The 13013-nt window shown below is 34.4% G+C and overlaps 1 protein-coding gene across 5 annotated transcripts in view; it reads right to left on the minus strand.

Annotated features, from left to right (window-relative positions):
- LOC130092519 (kinesin-like protein KIF21A) overlaps positions 1 to 6440 on the minus strand; it is a 44656-nt gene extending 38216 nt beyond the window's left edge. For 3 of the 5 annotated variants that reach the window (XM_056260407.1, XM_056260405.1, XM_056260404.1), the window contains exon 1: positions 6117 to 6440. In XM_056260407.1, coding sequence (XP_056116382.1) covers positions 6117 to 6160 — 44 coding nt within the window. In that variant the 5' untranslated portion in view covers positions 6161 to 6440. The remainder of the gene's footprint in view (positions 1 to 6116) is intronic. The other 2 variants (XM_056260408.1, XM_056260406.1) reach the window with 1 other exon arrangement.
- Between the last annotated feature and the right edge of the window lie 6573 nt (positions 6441 to 13013).

Raw genomic sequence — 13013 nt, forward strand, 5'->3', positions numbered from 1 at the left:
TTCTCAAACAACCATGTAGTAAAACACAACATGGCCATATTCCAGGATGACAATGTCAGGATTCATCAGGCTCAAATTGTGAAAGAATGGTTGTGAGAATGGCATGAAGAATCATTTTCACACATGAAAAGGCACTGGCGGTCCAGATCTGATAATCATTGAAAGTCTTTGGGATGTGCTGGAGGAGACTTTACAGAGTGCTGGACTCTTGCATTGCCAATACAAGATCTTGACCAAAAATTGATGCACCTCTTTTACTCGCGGACGTCTGACGTCGACGGACTGAACAAAAGAAACTATCCAGAGAAGATTTCCACATTAAAGAAGGTGGAACCTAATCGCAAACCTACCTACTATGTAATCGTCACGGACCAAAGGTAGTTCGAAGGCGTTTACCAGCCAGCGTCACGCCAGTTTGTTCTTCGATTTCACTTAAAGGTGCTCTATGTAACTTTTAGCGGCCTCTAGTGGTGATGTTTCAGATTGCAACCAAATTTTACAAGAGCGCTCGTGCTCGAACTCATAGACAATACCGTCTATTACGCAAATATCTCGGCGAATACTAGACGGATTCGGCGAGCACCGAGCTCGTTGGGACCATCTAGTCGAGCTGAAAAGAACCATATAAGTTCCATAGTTTTTGGTGGTGTTTTCGCGGAGATATTAGCAGAAAACCATCGGGCGCGCTGCAAAATTGTGGACGCCGGTGACGTCACGATCTCAGAAGAAAATCGCTCGTATCTCTGGAACGCAAAGACCCAAGAGCTCAAATTCGGGGGAGGAGGTCCCAGGGGAACCCTCGGGGATGCCCCCTACCGGATCGCCGTTCACTGGGACCCCCGATTTCGAACGGCTATAACTCGGGGAGCCGGGCGAGTTGGACCTCGGGGGTGGGCTCGTTCGAAAGGCCCCGTCCAGCACTACGAACGATTAGAGTCTTGGGAATATTGATCAAAGTTTGACTGAGATATAAGCCGAAAAACGTGCGCCTTTAACCGGACGTAACTCCCTGACCGTCTACAATAGACTGTATATAAGGAGAGAGGTTTGGGAGCGCGCATGCACGTCACATCCGTTGGATTTCGCGGTAAATCCGACCCGGAGACTTCACATAGAAATAGGAATACTGGCCTTCAGAGGTAATAGCAAAACTCGACAAGTGGATCATTTTAATGTGTGATTACAACTCCTTCACACACAGGCAATAAAAAAAGGATTCATTTTAGTAGAAAAGTTACATAGAGCACCTTTAAAGTATATCAGGGCCTTAATGCTGTTATATACAGTACACATACATAATATTTTAACAATACTGCTTTACTGCTTATTGACCCACTTACGACCTTGCGCAGCAGTCAGCTTACCAGGCTGTTTTTCATCTCATAACTATGGTGACATTTTAACCAAAGGAAAGGGTGTACATCTGAGATTTTGATTCAGCTTCTCAATAAGAGATCTTTGCCAGACTGATAAGTCTAATAAGTGATAAACTACATATTTGCCATAACCAAACAGTGATACATTGATCCGCAACATAAACCTCAGACCAATGCGACAGACTCAGAGAGTAATTTGATAAAGCACCCTATTGTTAAGACCAGCGGCTTCAAATATTAATGCTGTGACCGGTGGTATTGAATATACCAGTGGTGGATTCTTGCAGGCTATAAGAGAACTGCTCAGCAACTACACATGTAAAGTCATTAGAAACATGCTGTCAAATGCAAGTCATAACATCACATGTAAAGCTTTTTGAGCATGGTGTCATTGTAGGACTCAGATCCAATCCTATTCCTATAGTGTAAATCATAAATTTTCTCATAATATTAGGATGGATTTTTTTAAGTGCTTTATTAACACTATAAAAAGTCTTTAATCTCCTAATTTTCTGGCTTCATTCTAAATACAACTTTAAATGTCGTAATGTTATAACTTTATTCTTAGTTTTTAGGCTTTCTGAACGTGCTTCCTGTTCCACACATGTCATTCGCAAAACTCTGAAAAACACTGATGTGCCATTTAGTAAGTAAATGGAAAGTGCACTGACCTGACAAGTACACAAACAGCTAACTGAGTTTTTCAAATGGCCAGGCTTGGGCCATTAATAGGTTCTGGTTTGAATAGCCTTCAACTCGAAATTGAACATACACCAGCTGTGTCTGATTAAAGATGTTCCCAAAGAGCAGCATCCGAGCATCGCAAATCTATTTAAAGTCAAATTAGCAGAACAACAGATGAATGAATCCAAGAGTCTTTGAACGCAAGATGAATGAAGTGCTTTAGAAGGCAACAGTGTAACAGGTAGAGACTGGATACTGTACCAACAACTAAAAAATACAGAAATGTTACTGAATCTCGTCTCTTTCGAGCCAGTAAAAACACACGCCTTTGGGCCTCATCAGACGTGGTTTTACAAACAACAGATACTGTCAGCGACCTAATGCTAATTAAACAGTTGCCATGACTTTAGCAACACAAACAAAGAAGAATGATGGATTGTCTTTCATTAATGTTGCAGATTGAAGGTCTAAATCTAAGAGCCTTTGACTGTTACTTCATTTTAAAAGGACATAAAGACTGCTACTGTCTTTATGATGCTGAGCCAGGCACCAACACACTGATGTCATTCCCCGTGGAGAGAAAATCTATACGGATACACAGTCTAAAGACATTCCACAAAGCGATTCTGAGGTATAGCACAAGCTTGAACAAACATTGTGACATCTTCGGACTGAACCTTTGGGCTTTTGCATTGAGTTTTTAAGTAACTTCTTAAGGCCTGAAACATACTCAAATGAACACTTCTAAATATGTTTCCACACATCATTGCGATTTAAAATGTGCAAGGTAATTTATAACGCAACATGTGTGTGTTGCATTCTCAGCATTAACACAAGGGGTGCTAATTAGCTAATCTATAGTATTAGCTACTTCTACTAAATTAGCTAAATGACACATGACTAAAACTGCACAATAAACTAAAGCCTAACATTAAATAACAGTATCTAGTAAATTTGCTAAATTATCTTACTTATCATTAACAAACCGTTTCAAATACATTAGCTAAATGACTAAACATGAGCTAAACTATTAACAAAACTGCTACTAGATTAGCTAAATTAGTTAAAACACTAAACATTATCTGAACTACAACATTTGTTTAACCTATACTAAATTAGCTTAATGAGCTAAACTATAACATTAGCAACACATCTATTAAATTAGCTTAGTTAGCTAAAAGAGTAAACGTTAGCTGAACTAGACCTTTGCCTTGTCCAAATACCCACACTTGCAGTCTTTGCACTTGACCACTTGTCTACTTATATGACGTATTTCCGGTATTTGGCCCAAGTGTTCAAGTAGGCGTGAAGACTGCAAGTGTGTGTAGAACTTTCGAGTACCCGATGGGACACACATAAAGTCCTGCAAAAAAAAAAATGCAAATGTGGATTCGTTGGAAAACAATGTCGCGGAACAAGTTACCAAGGTAAAGTTAGCTAAATGTTAACATGTTAATCTCTGATATCTGAATGAAACTGAAGGAAAGCCGTTGTGACTAAACACAAATACAAGACGACATGCTTTGCAATACATCAGCCAAGGTACATGACCATGGTACATGTCCAAAAAACCATGTCTTCATGTGACCTGCTTGCTTAAACTAAGTCTGACAGATTAACATACTCATGTGATCTGGATTGGATCGCTTAAACGCCTACCAAGCAATAGCATAGTCACGTACATTTCTTGTAAATATGCACATATGCACATTTTCAGATTGTCCAGGTGCTAAATAAACTCATTTCCATGTGGTCACAATGCATCCAGCACCTGTTTTAACTTTCTCAGTCTGACAGGCTTTCATAGCCAAACGATGTCTTCATAGAAATGTGCAAAAATGGTGGAGTGAATGACATTAGGCCTAAGTCCAAATGTTGAGCAAACTGAGCTGCAGGTCAAAGTCTGTCAGCTCCAGTAACCAGAGCTCCTGAGGCATGTACAATGTAACCTGAGTCTATAGATGGCCTTTGTTTTTCACCAGAGCCTTTTCCGAACACAAAAAGAAGCATTCTGTGTGTCCTTTCAATTTGGTGCACAAAAGGATGTGTTTAGGGAAGATTATATCATTTCCAAGATATCATCATCACACATAGACTTTAACTTAGACTACTTAAAGGGATAGTTCACCCATTCTGTCATCATTTATGTTGTTCACACTGTCAGCCCAAATCCGATTATTTGTGCATCCGACTGGAATCTGATCTAAATTATTGACTGTCTGTGTATCACAACTGTTTAGATCTGATTTGTGTGTCCCATGCCACTCTTTAGTTTTCCAGAATATCTGCATGACTTTCTTTCTTCTGTAGAAAGTGTTGTTACTGTTAACTGAAAAAATATATATATATTAAAAATATTTCCTTTAACTGACATAAAGCTGAAATAAAATTAAAATTCAGTATTAGACTTTGGTAACTAACTGAAGAACTAAAATTAGTAAAACAAAAATTTATATAAAATCAAATCAAATAAATTAAAGCTAAACAGGAATATTAAAGAAAAGAAAACTAGTAAAAAAAATATGGGAAAAGCACATAAAACTACTAAAACTTAAAACTAAGATTAAATTGAGAATAATTAAATAATTAAAAATTAAATTCAAAATATGATTACATTTTATAATAGTAAATCAATAATACTTTAATAACACTGTCAAACACACAAAAACTGTTTGTGTCCATATACAATGAAAGTCAATGGTGTCCAAAACCACATTCAACTTTCACTGTAATGGTCAAACACATTATTTAAAATCCTTTAGTAATTTTTTTTTTACAAGTTTCATATAATGATAATAGAATTGAAATTTTTGGGTAAACTATCCCTTTTAAATCGACATGAAACAGACGTTGTGATAGTCTTTTCTTCCCTATTGTGACGTAAATTTAGGGCGGGACTTGATTTTGACCATTGGGAATTGTTATCCTTAAATCCTTAAATTTAGGGCGGGACTTGATTTTGACCATTGGGAATTGTTATCCTTAAATCCTTAAATTTAGGGCGGGACTTAATTTTGACCATTGGGAATTGTTATCCTGTCATCTAGTAGAACCACTTCAACTCAACAGACCTCAATAGAATAATTTACCAAGACAAAATATTAAATTTGCATAAAAACTATCTATAAAACATTAAAAGTTCAATATAACCACAATAAGGCCTTACAACTTTACAGTAACATAAGATACAGTAATACACTTTTCTGGCTTTCGTCAATAGAAACTTAGAAATGAACACACAGAAAAGAAATTACAGAAAATATACCTGCATATAATGTTGAAATTACATATCTAAACGATTAGGAGTCCATGTAAATAATGCCACAACTACACCATAAAAATGAAAGTAAAATTAAGTCAAATTTAAATAAAATGTATGCATGCATGCATGTCATCTTACACAACATGTCCACAAGAAACAAATAAATATATTGGATAACAATAAAGCATTTGAGCGTCTGTGTGTATGTTTTAAATACAACCTAAAACCTATAGTATATTATGTCTATAATGATCGGATCCTGTTCAATAACAATCAGTAGAGTAATAAAATGCCATATATTGTGTTGTATATGTATATACAACACAATGAGGCCTTAGCCACACTGTAACATAAAATATACAGTAGTAGTTTTCAGCCAATCAACAGAAAAGAACATGCGGTAGGAAAAAAAATCTATATTTAAAAATCTCAATGTAATCATATAATCTTGCATTACTGTAAAACAGTAGCTAATTAACATTATCTTGATTAACACTTTCTATTCTACATCAAGGATACATGTTTAGCAACACAATAAGGCCTTGAGTCTGACCTCAGAATTAAAATACAGGGCAAACATTAAAAAAACATGTATAATGCAAGCATATAATCGTATATTTATTAAACATTAGGCGTTTACGTAAACACAATGAGCTCGTGCGGAACATAAAGCCCTGATGACGGTGTGACATTGTAGCAGGTACATAAGAGGCGGGCCCATATGGAGCATCAGTGAGACTTTATAGGCTCTTCTGAAGACTATATCATATCTATATGAATGTATAGAATTATACCTGACAGCCACGCGCACTGAGCTCTCATCCTGTCCCGAAGACATGTTCCCGGTCAGGACACAGAGGATAAATATAGCTGATTTTCCTTTTCTTTATCGGCTTATGCAGCAGACAGACACACACACAGAGCGTCCCTCCCGGCGTCTATTCTGCCATTATAAAGCTGAAATGATCCAAACGGGCGCTCTTTTGACGGAAAAATAATACAAATATGAAGTAAAACATCTCGTGTTCTGCGCAGCACGTTACATGTTTAATGAGCTGAACGGTGAGAGTGAGTGACTGCGCTCACACACACAATCATCTGTCCTGAAGAGCGACTCGCTCCTGGAGTATGACATCACCAGGCCACGCCTTCATCGTGCACGTCACACCACGCCCTAATCTCCACACCAAAATGACAGGTTACGTGGGACATGGAAAATATCCATTGCAATATATATGCAAAATTTCCAGTAGAGTGAACATCTCTAGTCTAATATACACGTTTTGCTCCATTTATAGTCATTTGTTTATTAAAATATTTATTCATTTCCTTTTGATTGAATTAAATAAATCCTTAAAATTTAAGGATCAAAACAAAAGCCTTTCGAATTCTTTGTAAATGGTGTTTGGCTGCAAAGACAGAACGGATAAATCTTACAGCGCCTCCTTTTGGACACATGCAATACTGGACTTAGCAATGAGAGATTTCCATTACCCAGATGCATTTATACTATTCATTGGTTAAAGTAAAGAAACCAAAATATTTAAGAATAAAAATGGCAACAACAACAACAAAAAACACTATAAAAAGCAAAAAAAAAAAAAAAAAAAAAAAAAAAACTAAGAAAAGTAACAAAAAAAAAAAAAAAAAAACAATAAACACTGCAAAAAGCAAAGAAAAAACTAAACAAAAAAGTAAAACAAAAGAACAAAAAAAGCAAAAACAAAAGTGAACAAAAAAAGTAAAACAAAACACTAAATAATAAAAAGATTAAACAAAAGGGAACTGTTTCTACAATACATTTTTTCATTTAACTTCAGTATCAAATTCTGTTAAATCAAATCTAATGTTAAAGCCATTGTTAAAATATTGTTTGAAGAGCAGGCCTACAGAAATATTGACCAATACACTGCAAAAACTAAAAATCTTGCCAAGTATATTTTTCTAATTTCTAGTCAAAATATCTCATCACACTTAATATAAGACAAAATCACCTAAATACCAAGATTTAAGTGAGATAAAGGAGCTTGTTTTTAGACAGTGCATCTTGAATATCTTGTTAAGTGAAACTGTCTTAAAAATATCTTGTTTTGAGTCATATCTCAGATGAAACAAGCTTTTTTGACATGTCATAAGGTTTTTAAGCTGCTGTGTTATTTGTAAAAGATGAATCGTCTTGTTTCAAGAAACAGACTTGACTTGAATTGAGACAACAAATCTGCTTTATTGAAAACTGCAGGTCAACATGCCCAACTCACAACAACTCACAATGACATATATTGACGGCAAAAAAACGTAATTTATTTACGTATAAACAACTTTACCGACGTACAAATTTGTATGTATTCCTATTTAACTTATGCATATTAAAATCGTGGTTTTGACTCTATTGCATTCAATTGTCTTATCAATTAAATTTTCAGTCGCATTTATTAATAGTTTAATGTTACACCCCATATGGAAAAGGTTTGCTAAAAACTCCTGTGATTCTTATATGTTCCAACAGAATATTGTAAGGGACATATATGCTGCAAAAACCACATATGTTTTAAACATTTAAACTACACACACAAGCACACATTTTAATTACAAAAATATTTTATTAGAATGTGTTCTACAATATACAGTTGCATATTTCACATATCAATAGTTTTCATTTTAAATCCTGCATCACCAGATTTCATTTTCATTTGTGACAATTTCTCTAAACTTTATCACAGTACTACTAGGTATACAACAGTTCTATTCTTAACCTACAAACATAAAACTTTCCTAAATGTTGAAGTGATTCTTATGCGTATCACTCTAAAAAATAATTCAGTGGCTTAGTAAATATCACAGTAATAATTAACTTTATTACCTAAAATCTCTGAATATCACTTGATAGTTTGAGTTGAACATAGCCTACCGAAATAATTGACTAAAACTCCAACAATAAATTTTGTCTGAAATTTACAGTTATATTTAAGTTTGAAGTTTTTCACTAAAATAATTTAGTATTTGACTAACCAATTATTTATTTAAAATACACTGAGCTAAATTTGTGAAATTTCCATCACAATATTTGAGAATGGATAATTAAACTAATCTGTTTCAAGAACCACAAATATTACTTAAATAAAATCAATATTATTAATATTTAACAAGCATAAGAAATTGTATTTTACTGTCTATGATTACAACAACGCACCCCTCCCCCACCCTCTGACGTGACGACAACTCGACGGTTGAGTGAGCGCGCGCTGTTTGAACTCCAGTGCAGAACAGTTCTCCTCTCCTCAGCCTCGCAGAATTGGTGCATTTCCTCTGTGAAATTCAGGTGTGTATGTTTTATTTTATCCGTATAATCATTAATGTGCTTTAAATAATTTTATTTAATGTGAAGGAACATACAGAGACGCAATGTTACTCGCCTTAAACGAGTGTCGACTCGCGCCTGCCTTTTCGCGTGATTGTAAGGCCTCGCATATAAAACACACGACTATATTCTTAAAGATAATGAATTATAACTAATTTGGATGATAAAATGTCCTCAGAACTGTGCACTGTTTGTTTATTGGCAGGTTATGGAGTCAGTCGCGTCGCAGCATCTTTCGGCTGTGAGTGACGCAGGACGGCGGTGTAAAGTTAGAGGTTCCCCCGCAGAGGCGAGTCCATCTCCGGCACGCGAAACAGCGCTGATCCGGTGGATACTGGATAACAGACCGGTTGATTACACTTGAATTACTTTATTGTTTAGGCCTAAATGTTTAATTTTTACTTCGAAAATGTTTCTTACATGAGTTTAGGTGTAGGCAATATTGCATACGTGTTAAAAATAGTATAAAATATATGCTGTTTTGCTGTAATGTTAGGCTACTAATCGACAATAAAGGCCAATGTCATGTAGTTATACCGGTGGTTGTATGGAATATTTTTTACAAAGGTTTAGAGGAAATAAAAAAGTTAATATTACTGCCATATAAACACAGTTTATATTACTCATAAATATTTGTTTTTAAATGTTTCCCCCTAATTATTTCTACTCAAGTTTATTTGTTAATGTACCAAATGCAGTTACTCGGATCTATTTAATTTGTTTTACTAACATTTACTCAGTTAATACAGTGTAAGTAATTGCTTTCACTGCTTAAAAATCTAATCAATATTCTAAGTTTAAAAATGTTTCACCAAAAAAATTGAGTAAATCATATTAAATGTTTTTAGAGTGCATCACCACCAGAGTTCATGTCACATACAAAAACATATTCCAGCCAATTTTAATCACTGTTCTAGAAACATATTTGACTCAGCTTTGTTCATTTGCAATAATATGTTATGATTTTGTTCACAAACAACAGGCCCAGACAGTTAACAATTAATACACAATCTTACAATATCATTTCTTTTCAACTGCTCTTTCAAATCCTGTAGTAAAATTAACAGTCTTCATAAAGATCAGTGATATTCTGACAGTAATCCTCTAACCGGCATCTGCACTGTACAATTTAAAGGGATACTCCACTTTAAAATGAAAATTTTCATCATATACTCCCCCTCATGTTGTTTTAATCCTTAATGAATTTCTTTCTTCTGCTGAACAGAAAGGAAGATATTTAGAAGAATATCAGTAACCAGACAGTTTCTGGTCTCATTGACTTACATAGTATAAAAGTCAATGAGACCAGAAACTGTCTGGTTACTGATATTCTTCTAAATATCTTCCTTTCTGTTCAGCAGAAGAAAGAAATTCATAAAGGATTAAAACAACATGAGGGTGAGTATATGATGAAAGAATTTTCTTTTTAAAGTGGAGTATCCCTTTAAGAATCTGCCAACTGCATATAAGTGAATCAGATGTTGGTCATCAAAACATGAAATCTGTACGAAACACATAAACAAATGACACAAAATGTGTATAAATTCTATATGACTTTAATTTGACTAGCATATAATTAAATATAAGAACTTTAAATTATTATATATGAATTTTATATATTTCGAGTAATACCATACACATTTGCATACTTTTGTCATGTAAAACTCATACAAGTCTTTTAACAGTATTCATATATAACGCAAAAATCCCCTACAAGTTGTATGTGTGTTATTTAGTATGAAATGGGCCATAATCGGTCTGATTTTGTATAGGACATGTATTGGCCTTATATGAAACACAGAAGGTAATTCTGGCCGATTTAAGTAAGGAAGATAATATATGGTTGCTGTATATGAACCATGCAGGTTTTTTTCATATGGGTTAAAAATACCTTCTTTAATTGTTTAACCATTTTGTAATATTTGGTTTATTTATTGTGAAACACAAAAGGCATTTTCTCCTATAGACCCATAATACACTAAAACATAAATTCACAAAAGACATCAATTTTATTAGCTTGGTGTAATCCAAATCTTTAGAATCCATGCGTTGTTTGCAAAAAACAGATCCAAATTCAGCTCTTCATCCAGTGATCTTCATAATTTCTCTCAGCAGAGACCGTAAACGCCAAATCCTGGCATCCCGCGCTCGTGGTGAATTCAAATTCAAAAATTGCGCCCGAAGCGTTACGACATGTTTTACAGCAGTGATATCAGACGCTCATTGGCTCTCGCATGCTTCGTCACAGATTGCGACATGCCATGTTTAATTGGTGTACTACATTTGAAATGGAGAATCGCGCGCGCCTTCAAAGAGCGAACCGAAACCGGATTAGCGTTTTCATGGATTAATAACTTAAATTCTGCTCTATAACGTTACCTCATACAAATATATTATATAGCCTACTGCCAGAGAGGACTGCGACACATCGTCCTGTGAACGACTTTTGGTACCGGTTTTGACATTTTCTCACTAAATAAAATTATTGCGATTAAACGTGTAACGTTATGTCTGTGTTTTTCTTTATAATTGTAACATTAGTTACATAGTTTTAAGAAATGGTTAGGTGTAGGGGTAGGATTAGCCTAGTGGCTCAAACTATATTTTAATGCTTTATTGTTAATAAAACTGCCATTTCCCTACACATTATGTTCATTACGTTTGATCCTTTTAATATTGTCTATAAAATGGGTATGTTTAGGTGTGGGAGTAGGGTAAAGGGATCTTACATTTATAATCTATAAAATGTTCTACTATGTTTTCATATTGCAGTTCCATAAATACTGTGAGCCAAAATGTTGAGAAAAATGAAGCTGTTTCCCTTTTATGCAGTCCTCTGGGACTTTTTGCTGTTTAAAAAAAAAAGGTTGTGTATTTTTCACTTTTTCTGTCTAGTAAACAGTAGTTAATGTCTTGAATCTAGTAGGTAAAATGTCTTGAATCTAGAACAGTATTACTTTTGTTGAGCTTACAATAAGGTAGCCTAAATACACTTGAGATGATGACAGGATGGTAAATTATGGCTTATTATGGCAAAAGAGCACTGCCTAATATGAGTCAGGAATGCTAACTTCAAGGCATTTTGTCTCAAAATGCCCGTTTCCAATCTTATTTCAAGTTGGTGGTGACTTAAATCTAGAACAGTGTAACAATTATAGAACTAAAAATTAGTTAAATACACTTGAAACAAACAGGATGACAAAAGAAAATGCTACTTTTGAGCATGACTAGCTTATTATGAGACACAAAACATCACAATACTAGTAAAATATAGCTAAAAATGAGTTTTCCCAGCTAATTTCAAGATCACTCATATCTTTTAAGGCTTAAATATAATGTCTTATTTCAAGAAATCTTACCAAGAGAATTTTCACTTGTTCCATTGGCAGATTTTTTTGCTTATTACAAGCAAAAATATCTTGTATTCATTTTTTTTTGCTTATTTTTGGAGGGGCCTTTTTTCCAGTGTAGACAGACAGATGGATATTCAGACACAGACATATATATATGGATGGATGGATGGATGGATAGATAGATAGATAGATAGATAGATAGATAGATAGATAGAAAAAAGAAAGAAAGAACATAATGTCTACATTTTTGGTAGTATTTATTTTATTCACAGGTAGATTTTTTGTTTGTTGATTGTTGACATACTTGACAGAGTCAAGTCTCATTCACATATAATTCAACTGTATGTTTACAAAAACAAAAACAAAAAATCCCATATGTGTAAAAACATTACATAGCATACAGGCAAGGAGATATACAAACAAGTAAAAGTTCATTGTTTTTGTTCTCCAATAGTTTCATAAAATGCAGGCATTTTGTAGTCTGCACCTCATTACAAGTATATCCAGAGGCCTCTTTGTGTTTTTCCTAACCTAGTGATTTTATCCCCCCACGATCCTGTTCTTCAGCCTAGGTCAGCATAGGTAATAATGTCATAGGCGATATTGGAATAACAAAAAAAGTATTACACTTTTGGGATGATTAAATCAAAACTATCAACTATCAAAACACTATTCAAATTCATGTTCTTTAAAAAAGTAGTGGTGGTTGTGCACAACAAAGATGTTTGAGATTAGCGAAGCAAAGAAAACGTACCTTGTATTCAATTAAATCTTTCAACCAACTAGGGTTTCGAACAAAACAATAATAAAACATACAAAACAAATGCAGTTCTTTAGTATTTGAATAAAAACGTTTTAAAATGTCTATGTTGTCTTTGATATTAAAATAAACACAAAAATAAACATCACAGCTGTTAGACAAACTTCACAGTATATCAGTCTAAATGAAGAGAGACATATGAGCAAAACATTTCATAACT

Source organism: Rhinichthys klamathensis, unplaced genomic scaffold, assembly GCF_029890125.1.
Source record: "Rhinichthys klamathensis goyatoka isolate OS25496 unplaced genomic scaffold, OSU_Roscu_1.1 h1tg000176l_1, whole genome shotgun sequence".
NCBI classification, from domain to species: domain Eukaryota; kingdom Metazoa; phylum Chordata; class Actinopteri; order Cypriniformes; family Leuciscidae; genus Rhinichthys; species Rhinichthys klamathensis.